The following is a 16,127-nucleotide window of genomic DNA, read 5'->3' on the forward strand; positions in this document are numbered from 1 at the left end:
TGTAATGATAAAAATTAAACTTTCATATATTTTAGATTCATTGCGCACCAACTGAAATATTTCAGGTCTTTTATTGTTTTAATACTGATGATTTTGGCATACAGCTCATGAAAACCCAAAATTCCTGTCTCAAAAAATTAGCATATTTCATCCGACCAATAAAAGAAGTGTTTTTAATACAAAAAAAAAAAAAAGTCAACCTTCAAATAATTATGTTCAGTTATGCACTCAATAGTCAATACGTGGTTGGGAATCCTTTTGCTTCAATGCGGCGTGGCATGGAGGCAATCAGCCTGTGGCACTGCTGAGGTGTTATGGAGGCCCAGGATGCTTCGATAGCGGCCTTAAGCTCATCCAGAGTGTTGGGTCTTGCGTCTCTCAACTTTCTCTTCACAATATCCCACAGATTCTCTATGGGGTTCAGGTCAGGAGAACTGGCAGGCCAATTGAGCACAGTAATACCATGGATAGTAAACCATTTACCAGTGGTTTTGGCACTGTGAGCAGGTGCCAGGTCGTGCTGAAAAATGAAATCTTCATCTCCATAAAGCTTTTCAGCAGATGGAAGCATGAAGTGCTCCAAAATCTCCTGATAGCTAGCTGCATTGACCCTGCCCTTGATAAAACACAGTGCACCAACACCAGCAGCTGACTTGGCACCCCAGACCATCACTGACTGTGGGTACTTGACACTGGACTTCAGGCATTTTGGCATTTCCTTCTCCCCAGTCTTCCTCCAGACTCTGGCACCTTGATTTCCGAATGACATGCAAAACTGAGCAACAGTCCAGTGCTGCTTCTCTGTAGCCCAGGTCAGGCGCTTCTGCCGCTGTTTCTGGTTCAAAAGTGGCTTGACCTGGGGAATGCGGCACCTGTAGCCCATTTCCTGCACACGCCTGTGCAAGGTGGCTCTGGATGTTTCTACTCCAGACTCAGTCCACTGCTTCCGCAGGTCCCCCAAGGTCTGGAATCGGTCCTTCTCCACAATCTTCCTCAGGGTCCGGTCACCTCTTCTCGTTGTGCAGCGTTTTTTGCCACACTTTTTCCTTCCCACAGACTTCCCACTGAGGTGCCCTGATACAGCACTCTGGGAACAGCCTATTTGTTCAGAAATTTCTTTCTGTGTCTTACCCTCTTGCTTGAGGGTGTCAATGATGGCCTTCTGGACAGCAGTCAGGTCGGCAGTCTTACCCATGATTGCGGTTTTGAGTAATGAAACAGGCTGGGAGTTTTTAAAAGCCTCAGGAATCTTTTGCAGGTGTTTAGAGTTAATTAGTTGATTCAGATGATTAGGTTAATAGTTCGTTTAGAGACCCTTTTCATGATATGCTAATTTTTTGAGACAGAAATGTTGGGTTTTCATGAGCTGTATGCCAAAATCATCAGTATTAAAACAATAAAAGACCTGAAATATTTCAGTTGGTGTGCAATGAATCTAAAATATATGAAAGTTTAATTTTTATCATTACATTAGGGAAAATAATGAACTTTATCACAATATGCTAATTTTTTTAGAAGGACCTGTAGTTGGAGCTCTTGAATGTTCCCTCTTTGTATTGGATTGACCTGAACCCAATGCTTATGCTTATGTCTCAGGTGTGTGGTGTGGACGGGCGACGAGCGGGTGTTCTTTTATAACCCCACCACACGTCTGTCCATGTGGGAGCGACCAGAGGAGCTGGTCGGGCGGGTTGATGTAGATAAAGCGATTCAGGAACCTCTGCACAAAAGAGGCCTGGACAACAGCCACAAAATGGGTAAAAGTCATCTCCCTAGAAGTACATATCTCTCCTATCAAGTATTTGCATTTTTTCATGACAGATTATTCATGTATTTATTGGCAGACATCTAGAAAGAATTAAAATAACACTTTATCTAAACCATGTGAAATGCACCAAGTCAATAAGAACAAATTTGATCATTTTATATTTTGCACCAGTGAGATTTTTCTAAATCTGTCTATGGTACACCACGGCAGTGTGTAAGTTCCTGTCTGTAAGTCAGCTGTGAGCATGAAGCGTTCTCTATCCATGTCTGACTCATTCAACAGCTTTTTAATAGCGGTCTAAACATTCTGTTGCATTTTTGTGTGTTTCCTGTGACACAGTGTTGGCTAAAGAGGAACAGGAGTTCGCTATTGCAGACGACATACCTGATGATGAACCCAGTAAGGCCAAGAAACGAAAGTGAGAATTTTTTCTGTATTTTCTCTGATTTATAAACCCATGCACAATGAGACCAGGAACTTGTATCAAGAAAGTAAACAGGGTTGGTTTTGACTTTGTGTTGATTTTAATGTTCCACGTTAGAGGAAATTGCATTAAAAACACGCATGTCTCCCAGCACTAAAGGCAATGGACTCCAAGTCAAATAAAAATGAAAGTAAAATATTCAAAACACAAAATATTTTCCACATCAAAACTGTCAAATGAGAATTTTCATCATTCTCTAAAAACATTTTGGATACCAGAATAAATTGTTTCGCATCTGAACAATTAAAAAAAAATGTCTAGTCTCTAACTAATAAAGACAGCTGATTATTATGATATTACTCTGTGTCCAAAAGAAGTTTAGACATCTTATGCATGTTTTTCATGCTGAAAATTCTGACTTGATGTGAATAGGCCTGTTTGTGCTCAGACATGTCTTCTGGCTAATTAGTTGTTTTGTGTATTAGGATAGAGGAGAAGAAAGAGGTCGACTCAGAAAAGGAGGCAGCCATGGAGGCTGAGCTGAAGGCAGCGCGCGAGAGAGCCGTAGTACCTCAGGAAGCTCGGATGAGTCAGTTTAAAGACATGCTGCTCGAGCGAGGGGTGAGGCATAAACATTTTAACTGTGCGAGCACATTAAGTAATATATTTTAGGGCTATCAACGTTAACGCGTTAATGCATGCGATTCATTTTAAAATCCTTAACGTCCATCTGGTCCTGTTCCGTATCGCAACTTGACTTGTCTAATATGTAAACAAGCTCTTTGCTGTTGCATTGTACACATATTGTACACTGAATTCTGAAAAGTTTTTTTTCTGTAATGTGCTTTGGTGTGCATTCATTTTTTTATTATATGGACTCCTTATATCATTTGGTTATTTGGTGTGCTTTTGGAGTCTCCATGTGTCCTTATGTAAAGACACCCTAATTTACCTTGGAAAAAACCTTGCAGAAAATAGTGTTGTGAGAATCACCCTTTTCAATCTGATGGTTTATTTGATGGATATAGCAAACGATGACAAAATGTTAAACAATGGTGTATTTTTAATTTCATGATAAATGTGATTAATCGCACAAAAGGATGCAATTAATCGCGATTTAAAAAAAAGTATCGGTAACACTTTACAATAAGGTTCATTAGTTAACATTAGTTAATGTATTAACCAACATGAACTAACAATGAGGAATACATCTGTTACAGTATTTATTCATCTTTGTTAATGTTAGTTAATAAAAATACAGCTGTTCATTGTTTGTTCATGTTAGTTCACAGTGCATTAACTAATGTTAACAAACAACCTTTGATTTTAATAATGTATTAGTAAATGCTGAATATAATATTAACTAAGTTAATAAATGCTGAAGAAGTATTGTTCAATGTTAGTTCATGTTAACTAAGGTAGTTAACTAATGTTAACTAATGAACCTTATTGTAAAGTGTTACCAAAGTATCTATTGACAGCCGTAATATATATATATATATATACAAAGTTTGAAGGTTTGTGGTCAGTAAGATCTTCTTTTTTTTGACACGCATTAAACGAAAGTGATGCTACAATAATGCTACAAATGAATACTGTTCTTTGAACTTTCTATTCTATCAAATAATCTTGAGAAAAGTGTGTCACAGTTTCCACTAAGATATTAAGCAGCATAATAACTGTTTTCAACATTGGTGCTGGTAAGGGATGTTTCTTGAGCAATAAATCAGCATATTAGAAATAATTCTGAAGGATCATGTGACACTGAAGACTGTATTGATGCTAAAAATTCAGCTTTGCCATCACAGAAAAAAACTACAATTTAAATATAAATTGTTTTAACAAATTCTCAATATTCTGGTTTTACCTTCTTTTTTAAAATAAATGCAGCCTTGGTGAGCATAAGAGACTCAAAAACATTCAAATAAATCTTACCAACCCCAAACATTTGAGAGAGTGTATCTTTTTTCATAAGTATAACATGAATCATGTGAGATCGTTCTGCTCTTAACAATACTTACAAGGCAGAACTGTGTTTACTCCTTAAATAGGAGTTAGGGATTTTTCTAAACCCACTTTTAAATCCAGTTTATTCTGATATACTTACAAATCAGCAAACTGTTTAATGCCTGAGATATTTCATAACAAAATGGCGGAGGGATTTTGCTGGGGGTGATTCACGCAGTGTAGTTTATATATTTATTTTCTGGTCTGAAAGGTCAAACCCATCATTTGTTTAAGCTTCAGTCCTCATTAAAATACTTACCTGACATTTTCTAGTGATCAGAGAAGCACTGATCAGTGGAGTCTCACATCTCCCGCCTCTTGGCAACAGATTTGATGTTTCAACTATGAAATATGGATAAACGCATATGTCGTTTATGTAATGGAGATCCCTTCAAGTCTGTTGTAGAGAGGTATCTGCCCTTTGCATCACCGTCCTATGCCAAAGATGAAAGGCACATTTGCAGTCAAAGGGTCTCATCATCAAGGTAAGACCCCTTCCCCCTCTTCTCCTCCTCATCCTCGGACCCCCACGTGTCTGAGAGGTGCCGTACAGCAGCATATAGTCAACATCACTCCAATAGACGAGCTGCCCGTTCACCCCCCATCTAATTTCACCTCTCTCATTGCGCCAATTAGCATGGTGGGAAAAGAAAGGGTTGTAGGCTGAGAGAAGGAAGCTGAGGACCACCTGTCGGGTTTGTGTCATTCATTAGGGATGGTGGAATGGAGGATGAAAAGCAGTGGGCTCACACACCCTGACTCCAGCTCTGCAGGAGGGGGACGCGCTCAGAGGGGCTCACCTACTGAACGCTCTCTTCTCGTTATAATGGCCCTAATTAAGAGGAAGGGAAGGGGGGTTAAAATTAATCTCAACACTTTTCTCGTCTTTTATCAGGTCTCTGCATTCTCTACCTGGGATAAGGAGCTTCATAAGATTGTATTTGATCCACGTTATCTGCTGCTCAATCCTAAAGAGAGGAAACAGGTACACATTCCACTGTATTTAGCCGCTACTATGTCCACAGTGTGAAAACAGGTTCATATCAGCCTCCAAATGTATTGTACATTAGCCCACTCATTTCATGCCGCTGTCCCCTCTGCAGGTGTTCGATCAGTATGTGAAGACACGTGCTGAGGAGGAGAGGAAAGAGAAAAAGAATAAAATCATGCAGGTCAAAGATGACTTCAGGAAAATGATGGAGGAGGCTAAACTTGGTGTCAGGTAAATGGTACACCATCAGGATAACCCTAATTTGTCAATGTTTGTAATATCGGTGTGCACTTTTGTGTTGATTTATTTTTGATAAACTCCTTGAAAATGGATCCAGGAAGGTTATTAAACGATAACATATTTTAAAATGTTTGGCTTTGTGTGGCATCTTAAAAATGTGCAGTGCAAGTTGTTTGGCTATTTAATGTTTTTGTCTGCTTCAATGTTTTTGAATTAATCGCAACAATTATTGACAGGTCGACTAATAACTTGACTAATGAGACTAACGACTAATATGGTGATTTGGTGCTTAGGAAACATTTCTCATTATCAATGTTGAAAACAGGTAAAAAATATTGCAGAAAACTTTTGTGGAAGTTTTTGTGGATTTTTGTGGAAACTGTGACAGCAGAAACAAAAATTCAGTATCCTTAATAGAATGTTTAAAAAGCTTTACTGTTACTTTTGATCAGTTTAATGCATCCTTGCTGAATAAAAGTATTAATATCTTTTTTTAAAAATCTTTCTGACTGCAAACCTGTGACCGATAATGTAATTAATTTAATTTAAATAATTAATTGATTGGCAATCTTAATTTAATGTTAATCTGATTAGGGCTCAGTTACCACAACATCATGAAGTCATTATTATTTATCTTGCTCTTTTCACAAAAATTGTCAACCGACTCCGGAAAACCGATCCATTTGAATGAAATATACTTTTTAATATAACAGTCAAATCCTATCCCGAATTCCGCTAAAAGTAGGTCAGATACATGCAATATGCTTGCCTTGCATTGTGATCATTGTATATTAAGCATTCACTTAAGCAACGTTAGCCATTATAGACATATTTATTTTAAATATTTATTCAAATGAATTGAATCAATAGACAGCACAGGACCAATAAGTTCAAACCTAATAGCCTATTATAAACATTTCCTCAAATAAATGTTAGTCCACGTAAGTCAGCACGTTTAGGTATTGTTGTTTAATAAGTCTATAAGCCAGCTTAATTGTTATATATTAGTTTGACATGACCGAAGAAAAGGGAAAAGATTTGTGTAGGCTTTCAAAATACTCACTCACCTTGCTCATCTTTCCAGTGGACATTTCTCTGAACCCGTCACAGGTGTCAAAGAAAAGAAAATTGTTTTGTCTTACTAACCATATATACACTTTTCAAATATAATGCATTCATTAACATGATGGTAATTTAAATGTAGCCTAAAAATATAAAGCAAAACATTAAATGTGAAACAAAAAGAAGTGAACAAATCTTATTTCCAAGTCGACTAGCTTAATTGACTAGTCAAATAGTCTTGAACGTTCTTATTAGGTAGTAGAAAAACCTTGAGAGAAGGGAACCCATCCTCCTCTTGCATTGCAATGAATGTACAAATGCTAAATGCATAACATAACTGCAAGGACTACTTTTTTTTCTCTTCACAGAACAACTTTCAGTGAGTTCGCTGCCAAACATGCCAGGGATTCACGTTTTAAGGCTGTTGAAAAGATGAAAGACAGAGAAGCCATTTTCATCGAATTTATGACAGCCTTCAGAAAGAAGGAGAAAGAGAACTCAAAGAACCGTGGGGAGAAGGTGAGGAACTAAAGTTAATACACATCTGTTGCAGGGATGGAAATAAGCACCCGCCACCAGCCAAACGCGGGTGATTTTGTGTTGTGGCGGGTAAACTTGCTTCACCTACCGGCCACCGTGGCGGGTAAATAAAAATAGCATACTGTTTCACCCGGACGGTGGACACTTTTAGAGGAGGCACACCTTCAAACAAAAATGTGGCGTTACATCGCAGGCGTAGAGGTCTGCAGAGAAAACATCATGGTGCGTTCACACCAGACGAGAATAGAGCGTCTGGCGCGAGTGATTTCATTGTTAAGTCAATGCAAAGACGCGTTACGCGCGTAAAAAATTCCTACGGCGCGAATGAGGTGTAGAGCGCGCCGCGGTAGATGCAAATACGCCTCATTCGCGCGGCAAGTTTGAGCGTCTGACGCGTTCCGCGCGCATGATTTTATTGAGTGCTTTTGTGCATTCACGCGTTTGACGCGAATTCGCGTCTGCCGCCCGAGTTGAAAAATCTGAACTTTGGCGTCAATTCGCGCCGCGTTAACCAATCAGGAGCCTAGCTGCTGTCACGTGGTGAAGTATCTGGATGCTTCAATAAATTATTTTGTACTAAATGCCTGATGTGGTTCTAATGCACAACAAAACAAATATTTTATCACATAAAACTTGATTTCAATATATACATATATTCGACATATTCATTTTGTATTGAATGCTATTTATTCCATTTCATATCTAGAATAGATTATATTAAATATTATTCTAATTTAAAGGCAACCAACATACTATAGCTCATAAATCCGTGTCTGGAGAGTGTTGTGTGAGAGAGAAAAAAAATCACAGGACAGGTTAATTACTTTTGGAGGCTGGCTCAAATTATCATCAAAACAAAAATAAATGACAGATTAGGTGGATGAGGCCGAGAGTGAGAGAAAGAGAAAATGTCAGTATTTCATTGAGACTTGAGATTAAATAAACTGCTTAAGTATTCTTGTAGTATTAATTTTCACATGCAGTTACACATTGTCGGTTAAAAACAAGAAAGTGGCTGGTAAAAACATTGAGTGGCTGGTAGATTTTGAAATCCACCAGCCACAGTGGCCGGTGGACAAAAAAGTTAATTTCCATCCCTGATCTGTTGCCTTATTTGACCAAAAGATGAGTTGAGATGTCAGCCTTATTAAACATTCAGAAGTGGCCCTTGTTATTTAACTGGCATTTAATACAATAGAAACAAGTGATCAATGTGTAGACCAAGAAAAACCAGGACAACCTACCAAAGCATTACACATTGAATATCTCTTGGTAACTTCACATTCATTGTCATACACTACATGTTCACAGACGAGCACACTCGTAGGCTGAGACTAAGAGACTGTGAGTGTCTGTAAGTTGTTTATGAACTGTAATCTGCCCTGGTGTTTGGTCTACATATGCGCTGTCTTTGTGGCTAGGGTTAAGTGCAGAAAGTCTGAGCTGATTGGCTTTGGCAGCTGAAGGTCAGCCATCAAACATTAATGCCAGTGAAATGTCACCTGTGTAGGGGGGCCATAGGTTAGGAGGGAGTGTTCACCAAGTGGGGTTCACCAGAGGATGCCCATCTAATTCCGTGATTAAACTGTATTAACAATTATCAGGTGTCGTTTCAGTCACATTTTTTGAGATGTTGCCATTGACAGTAGTGACTCATTAATCATTGGCCTTGGAAAGGTATAGTTCATACTGAAACTGTCCCAGTCTCCAACAATATATTACTCAGAAGTAATACAAGTGATCATTTAGCAGACTTTCCCAGCTCAACGGTGCAATTGTGGCAATGAAAAGTTGTTGTCCCATGTGGTATTTGAACCAGCATCCTTTTGCCTACCAGCCTAGATCTACACAGGCCAAATTGAAACCTGCGTGTCTGCACTCTTATGTGTTGGGGACATGTCCCACTACATTTATGTTGCTATTGTTTTCTAAAAGGTCAAGCAAGACTTTTTTGAGCTCCTGTCAGATTACCATGTGGATGGTCAGCAGCGCTGGAGCAAAGTGAAGGAAAAGATGGAGACTGACCCTCGCTATAAGGCTGTGGAAACCTCTGCAGCTCGAGAGGAACTCTTCAAGAACTACGTGGAGCGTCTGGCCAAGGTTAGAGAAGCTGATTCACTTTACATCATGTTTTGGTGCCAACCCAACCCTGTGCTATTTTTAGACAATAAGAGAGAACTAAAATTCAGAAAAGCATGAAACAGGGTTCCCGCGGGATCTTAAAAAGCCTTAAAAGCATTGAATTTATGAATTTGAAAATAATACCTTAAGTCTTGAATTTTGATGTCTGGGTCTTAAAAATTGTGTTGTATGTCAGTGTTCATTTCATTGACTAAAATAATGACGAAAACCTTTCTTCAACGACATTTTTCACTGACGAAAACGAGACGCTACCTAAATAAAACCTAGTTTTGAATGACAAAAACTATGACGAAAATCGATTGACATTTTCGTCAACGAATAAAAACTAGATGAAAATGTTAGAAAGTGTCGATCTGGGAAGCGATCCAGTCAGAACTGATGTCCTGCGTGTGTGGTAGATGCACACATTTGTACTGTAACGTGCTGATCTACCCCGCGGTCTCAAAAAATGTTAAAAATCTAAACCAACCACGCACCAACCCGAAGCGTGGAGCCATGCACATATACACCTATACAGCGCGCGGGTACTGCACTGAGCTCTCTTTCGTGTCTGAATGGACAAATACACACAACATTATGTCTAAATGTCCGGTTTGGAGAGTATTCATGTAAACTATGTCGGTTATGTCTTAAACAGTTGTATCGGGTGTGCATCAGTGCAATCGTATCCGCATGTCATTGGACATGAGCCGATGTCTTAAAGTGACAGTGGCAATAAACATAACATAATGCGGTCTATGTCATTCATTTTGATCAAGCAACAAAAGAAAAAGAGAAAAGCATTCACTGTTTGTTAATAGCTTTAATAAGGATTAATTATATTTAATTCATACAAATAATTGTCTGCTTGAAAGAATAAAGGATAATGTGTGTAAGTTGTTATAAAGAATGCATGTATCATTCATTGAAAAGAAGACTGTTTTACTTTAGGAAAAGTGGTTTTATTTAATTTTAAGATATTTTTTTTTAAGTCACAGTAGTTAAATCTGTATCTGTATTGCATGTTGAAACTTAAAAATCATTCATATTAATAGGTTAATATGTTTTCTCTGTTAATAAGACTGAGACTAAAACTAAATCGAAATTTCCTGTCAAAATTAACACTGCTGTATGTAACTTCTCCGTATTGTATTTTTCCTCAAAAGTTTCATTTGTCAACCACGATTATTATGATTTTCGATGTTTATTGTTCAGGGGTCTCTCAGTTCCCCATATTCCCAGCATGGAATAAGTAGCTAGCTAATGTTAAAACACAACTTAACTTAACATTGTTCGGCAAACTTTCTTGTGGCCTACTGAAATGTTTTTATTTTTCACACCTGCTTGGCTTATCATCTTTTACCCATTCCACATTTGAAAAATAAATGAACACAAGTTGAAGGATTTTGTTTTTCTTTGCTGGTAGGGTAAGTGTACCCATTAAGCCCACCAAAATCTAAGTCTAGGTTTTTTTCATAGATATTGACATGGTTTACAAATAATTACTTAAAATGCAAGATTTATCTCATTTGAAAATATATTAATTAGTTGATGTACATTTTAGAATATAAAATTAAGATAATTTAGGAATAAAGTCAGAAGTCTGGCATGGGCTTAATTGGTACTTTTGGCACCATTTAAGCCCGCGTGTGTTCCAAATAAGCCCACGTCATCATTGATTCACAAAATATAAAAAATGTATTGATTTTAAAGAAGTAAAACATCAATATATTTATTCAGTGACAGGGAAGTATTAAAAAAATTCCTTTTGCTAATGTTTGATTAGAGCCCTGGGTGGGATGGATGGGTGTTAGTGGCCGGTGGTCTGGAGCCTAAAGTCGGCTTGACTGGAGTTGTAACTGGAGTCAAGCTGGACGGTTGACCGGGTGTATCTCGGAAGCCAAGCAGAGTTGGGGCTCCATACTCTGGGCTTAAGGGGGCCTCCTAGTGGGCCCCAGACACCGGGAGTCTGGAGCCTTAAGTCGGCTTGGCTCCCGAGTTATTCCTGGTCAAATGTGGAAGCTTGACCGGGTGTATCTCAGGAAGGAAGCCGAGTTGGGGATCCAGACTCTGGGGTTTCGGGGGGTCTCCTAGTGGGGCCCCCACACCGGGAGTCTGGAGCCTTAAGTTGGCTTGGCTCCCGAGTTATTCCTGGTCAAATGTGGAAGCTTGACCGGGTGTATCTCCGGAAGGAAGCCGAGTTGGGGATCCAGACTCTGGGGTTTCGGGGGGTCTCCTAGTGGGGCCCCCACACCGGGAGTCTGGAGCCTTAGGTCGGCTTGACTGTGGAGTTATGCCCGATCAAATCAAAATTCCACAGGAAGTGACCATATCTCGGGAAGAAAGCCGAGTTAGGGCTCAATACGCCCGGCATAGGGAGCCCACTGGGTGACCCCTCCATGCCTGGAGTCCGGAGCCCCAACTTGGCTTGGGTCCCGAGTTTTGCCCGGTCAAAGCTGGACTGGAAGTGGGGGTATCTAGGAGCTGGACAGTCCCAGGGGTTCAGGACTGTGGGGAATGTAGGGTCCCTCTGGGATCTCTCCATGCCCGGAATCTCAAGCCTTAACTCGGCTTCCTCATTGAAACACATAAGGTGGGCTTAAATGGTTCCACAGTGAGTAATGGTGAAAAAAGACAATGTTTTCCTTTAAAAATGTAAGATATGTTTACAAATACATACATGGAGCTTAAATATACTGTGGACTAAGTATCATAGTAATTTTCATTGTGCTCACATTGAGAAATGTTAAGTTTTTTTCATTCAAGGTTAGCTTGTGTTGGCTATAGTTTCCATGGGTTTTGTGGCATTGTACCATTTAAGCCCATATAAAAAAAAAAGTTAATTTATGAAAATAATCTTCTCTACAAAACAATTTATAATGTATTTATTTTAGTGCTGGGCAAGTTAACGCGTTATTATCGCGTTAACGCATTTATTAATTAATGCCGACAATTTCTTTATCGCGCGTTAACGCAGTTTTTTTTTTTTTCTATTTTGAAAGTCCGTTGCTCACTGGCTCTGAATACACATAGGCCTACAGTCAAACCATGATCACAGGAGGGGTGGGATGTTGGTCAGCCAGCAAATAACCCACCCAAACAAGCAGTGGAGAGGCTTTGGCAGGTTCTCTCAGGTGAACAGAAAGGGAGACAGCGCTCCGCGAGTGAATGACAGGCGCTCTATGGATAGTAACCATGGCAACGGCTTCTGTGCGCTACGCAGCTGTAGCCTTTTTAACTTACATAAAAATTATACATAACTTTACCTGATAGGCCTGCGTTTAGTTTAGCGGGGATGCTCTGCCATGTGAATTCCCTCCTATTGATGTCCGGATATCTATTTAGATTCTGGAAACTCACAAACAGCGAGCCGAGGATCAGTCTCTCTTCCAATGATTTGTGCTGCGCGTCGTGTACAAAAAGTTAGATAATTCCACTTCGGCAACGCGCGGGCGCGTGCGTGAGGCGAGCATGACCGCAACAGTTTCACAGGAACGCACCCGCTTGTCGCTGCACCTGTGCTCGACCACCTCACCTCACTCTAGGCCGATTTAAACTTCTGCGTCGGACCTACGCCGGAGCCTCTACGCTATAGACTACGCGTTGGTTTTCATTTATACTTCTGCGTCGTTGTCCGCGTTGACGCGCAATTACACATGCAGAGGGAGAGTGTGAAACCCGGGGAGCGGTTCTAGCAATCACAGCGCTTGCGGTACGCGTAGAATTGACGTTACATTTTTGGAGAGATGCACGTCAGGGTACGCGCGCTACACAGCTACGGCATGAGTTCGACGCAGAAGTATAAATTGGGCTTTACCTCTGTTTAATGTAATCTAACGTGGGAAACCATGGCATGCCATGACCAAACCTAAGCTGCTATCAGAGAAGTAACATTGGTCGACTTATATCTGTAGTGATCATGACCTTTTGACTACAGACTGTTTCTGCTGCTCCCTGATACAAGATACCTGTTCAGAAAAAAAGAAAAAAAGAAAACTGGACTCTTTTAACAAGCTAGATAAAAGGTAATGCCCTGGCAGTGGCAAATAGCTTTGTTTAAATATTTGATTTGATTACATTAATGTTTAAGTTGAGATTTACCAGAAATATTTTATTGATACTGTGTAAAGGGAATACTGCTGGTATAAAAGCACCTTATTTGTTTAAAGTTTTTGCCAACCACATGTTATTGCACTTTTGTAGCAGTACATTTAAATCAAAAGTGCGCAATACACTACTTTAGAATTCATTATTCAATTTTGCGCGTAACAATGCGATTAATCGCGATTAATCGCAAGAAAATCATGCGATTAATCGCGATTAAATTTTTTAATCGTTGCCCAGCACTAATTTATTTGTAAATTAATGTAAAATGAATCCCAAAACATTTATTGTTTGCAGTTCACATGCTTAATTCTTTGGCAGTCTATCTTTCTGTAAGGCTAATGGTTTGACCTAGAGATTAACTTTGAACGCAAGCTAATAAAACTCATCTTTCCTTTTAAAGGAAAATTATATAAAATGATAAAGTACTTTTTGTTCATACACAAAAAACAACACATTTATCTCTTATTTGACATAATATCAATGTAGTTACCAAATAAATGGCTGAAAACTGCAGAAATGTGTTGATTTCTGAAGGGTCCCGAAACACCAAAGTTTTGGGGTGACTTTGTGTGAGGTGCCCTGAGACAGCTTGCACATGGGTGGGGCTAACTCAACATTGCCAAATGTGATTGGTATACAATAAAAAATGCCAGGGAAGTAACAAATCACTGGATTGATTAAAATAATGAGCAGCATAAAATATGATTTACTCTTTTTTTTTTATTTGACTTTAAAGTTGAAAGTGGGCTTAAAGGGTACATGGGCTTAATGGGTACACTTACTGTGAAGAGCAGAGCACCATTTTATGGGTTAGCGCGGTTTATTCAGTTGCTGTTCGGTCTGGCGTTCTATGAGAGGTAGAGCGGCTGTGTTAAGTGATGGAGCAATAAAGAATCTATTGTCTGATAACTGTTGTAGTTATTGAATCAACATTGGTAGCAGAGGATGGCTGCTGCTGGGAATTACAAAAATCCCCCACCGTTTGACGAGAAGACGGCTTATGAAAGTTGGAAAAATGAGATCCAATGTTGATTCAATAACTACAACAGTTATCAGACAATAGATTCTTTATTGCTCCATCACTTAACACAGCCGCTCTACCTCTCATAGAACGCCAGACCGAACAGCAACTGAATAAACCGCGCTAACCCATAAAATGGTGCTCTTCACACATGCGCAGTAAAAGAAACATAACTTAACACTTACCCTATTAATTTTTTATATAAATGGTCTTAAAAAGGTCTTAAAAAGACTTGAATTTAACTTGAAGAAACCTGTAGGAACCCTGATGAAAATATAGGGATTTGGATACTTTTACAGAGTGTTCAGAAGACGCATGTACAAAGATGTATTGACAACTCCGTACTCTTTATTTCACTTCTCAACACTTTATTTATAAGCATTTACTTTGTTTGGTGATGAATGTAATTTCTTCTGTGGAGAATTTGTCCTGATCCTTGATTTTGATACTCATCCAGAATCCAAACTCTGAGAAAGAGAAAGAGCTAGAGAAACAGGCCCGGATAGAGGCCAGTCTGAGGGAAAGAGAGCGGATGGTGCAGAGATTCCGCTCGGAGCAAACCAAAGAGATTGACCGTGAGAGAGAGCAGCACAAAAGGGAGGAGGCCGTGCAGCATTTTAAAGCACTCATGTCTGATATGGTAATATAAAGTGTTCAAGTATGGCTTCATGTCATGATGCCAGATTGAATATCTCATAACCAATATACAACGGAAATAAGCTTGTTATAACTATTCAACCACTAGTTCAAATTTTCCAATTTATGAAAAATGTTTGTATATTTGTATGTAATGTGATTGAATGGTTAAAACACATCACCATTCTTTATAACCTTAATCTTAAATCTAATATTGTAAAAGTGTCTTTGAAAATGGTTTTCTGTATCTGACAGGTAAAGACGCCTGATGCCGCCTGGTCAGACACGCGTCGTAGCCTAAGGAAGGATCATCGCTGGGAGTCATCCTCATTGCTGGAGAGGGATGAGAAAGAGAGGCTCTTCAACGAACACATTGAGGCCCTTGCAAAGAAGAAAAAGGAGCATTTTCGCCAACTTCTGGACGAAACGACCTCGGTACACAGTGCCCTGACACCATGACATGGGTCACTTGTCTAACTCGGTTTGTTGTCAGTTAATCTGTTGTATTCAGCTTATTCAACTGACTCATATTCCTTCCTCTACATCAGATCACTTTGATGACGTCATGGAAGGAAGTGAAGAAACTCATTAAAGAAGATCCGAGATGCATCAAGTTTTCAAGCAGTGACAGAGTAAGGCCTGTCTTTGCCTCTTGAACTTTTTGAATGAGTTGTACTCCTTTTGTCAAAAAGTGGTCTTTATAGTAAGTCTATATAGTTATATCTTTATAGTAAGTCTATATAGTTATGTCTATATAGTATGTTCTTATAGTATGTCTTTTATAGTAAGTTTCTGTACCTGCTGTTCACTTTTTCACCTTAGAAAAGACAGAGGGAGTTTGGTGATTACATCAAAGACAAGTACATCACGGCCAAAGCAGACTTCAGAACTCTCCTGAAAGAGACCAAGTTCATCACCTACAAGTAAGAAGCTTCAAATATATGATTATGAAATTCTAGATAATTTTCAGGAATCATTAAATAATTGTATCCTATATAAATTCAATTATTATATATTAGGGCTGTCAGTTAAACGTGTTATTAACGGTGTTAACGCAAACCCATTTTAACGGCGTTAATTTTTTTATCGCGTGATTAACGGTCTTTTTGGCCTAGTAAACTTTGTAGTTTTTTTCACATCCTTTTGCAACAGGATGCGGCATGCGCGGCTGCGCTATGAAACCCATTCATTTCAATGGCTTGCGGTGCGC

General features: G+C 39.2%; 1 protein-coding gene and 1 long non-coding RNA gene across 3 annotated transcripts in view; one reads left to right on the forward strand and one right to left on the reverse strand.

Moving 5' to 3' along the window:
• LOC130072529 (uncharacterized) overlaps window positions 1–16,127 on the reverse strand; it is a 56,952-nt gene that overhangs the window by 33,910 nt on the left and 6,915 nt on the right. The window lies entirely within an intron of this gene.
• Window positions 1–16,127, forward strand: part of tcerg1a (transcription elongation regulator 1a (CA150)) — a 32,559-nt gene that overhangs the window by 8,927 nt on the left and 7,505 nt on the right. For both annotated transcript variants that reach the window (XM_056237665.1, XM_056237666.1), the window contains 11 exons: window positions 1,597–1,757; window positions 2,108–2,186; window positions 2,678–2,813; window positions 5,095–5,184; window positions 5,303–5,421; window positions 6,861–7,011; window positions 8,968–9,132; window positions 14,739–14,921; window positions 15,173–15,352; window positions 15,466–15,549; window positions 15,740–15,840. In XM_056237665.1, the coding sequence (XP_056093640.1) occupies window positions 1,597–1,757; window positions 2,108–2,186; window positions 2,678–2,813; window positions 5,095–5,184; window positions 5,303–5,421; window positions 6,861–7,011; window positions 8,968–9,132; window positions 14,739–14,921; window positions 15,173–15,352; window positions 15,466–15,549; window positions 15,740–15,840 (1,449 nt within the window). The remainder of the gene's footprint in view (window positions 1–1,596; window positions 1,758–2,107; window positions 2,187–2,677; window positions 2,814–5,094; window positions 5,185–5,302; window positions 5,422–6,860; window positions 7,012–8,967; window positions 9,133–14,738; window positions 14,922–15,172; window positions 15,353–15,465; window positions 15,550–15,739; window positions 15,841–16,127) is intronic.

The sequence above is a fragment of the Rhinichthys klamathensis genome, unplaced genomic scaffold, assembly GCF_029890125.1.
Source record: "Rhinichthys klamathensis goyatoka isolate OS25496 unplaced genomic scaffold, OSU_Roscu_1.1 h1tg000491l_1, whole genome shotgun sequence".
In the NCBI taxonomy this organism is placed as follows: Eukaryota; Metazoa; Chordata; class Actinopteri; order Cypriniformes; family Leuciscidae; genus Rhinichthys; species Rhinichthys klamathensis.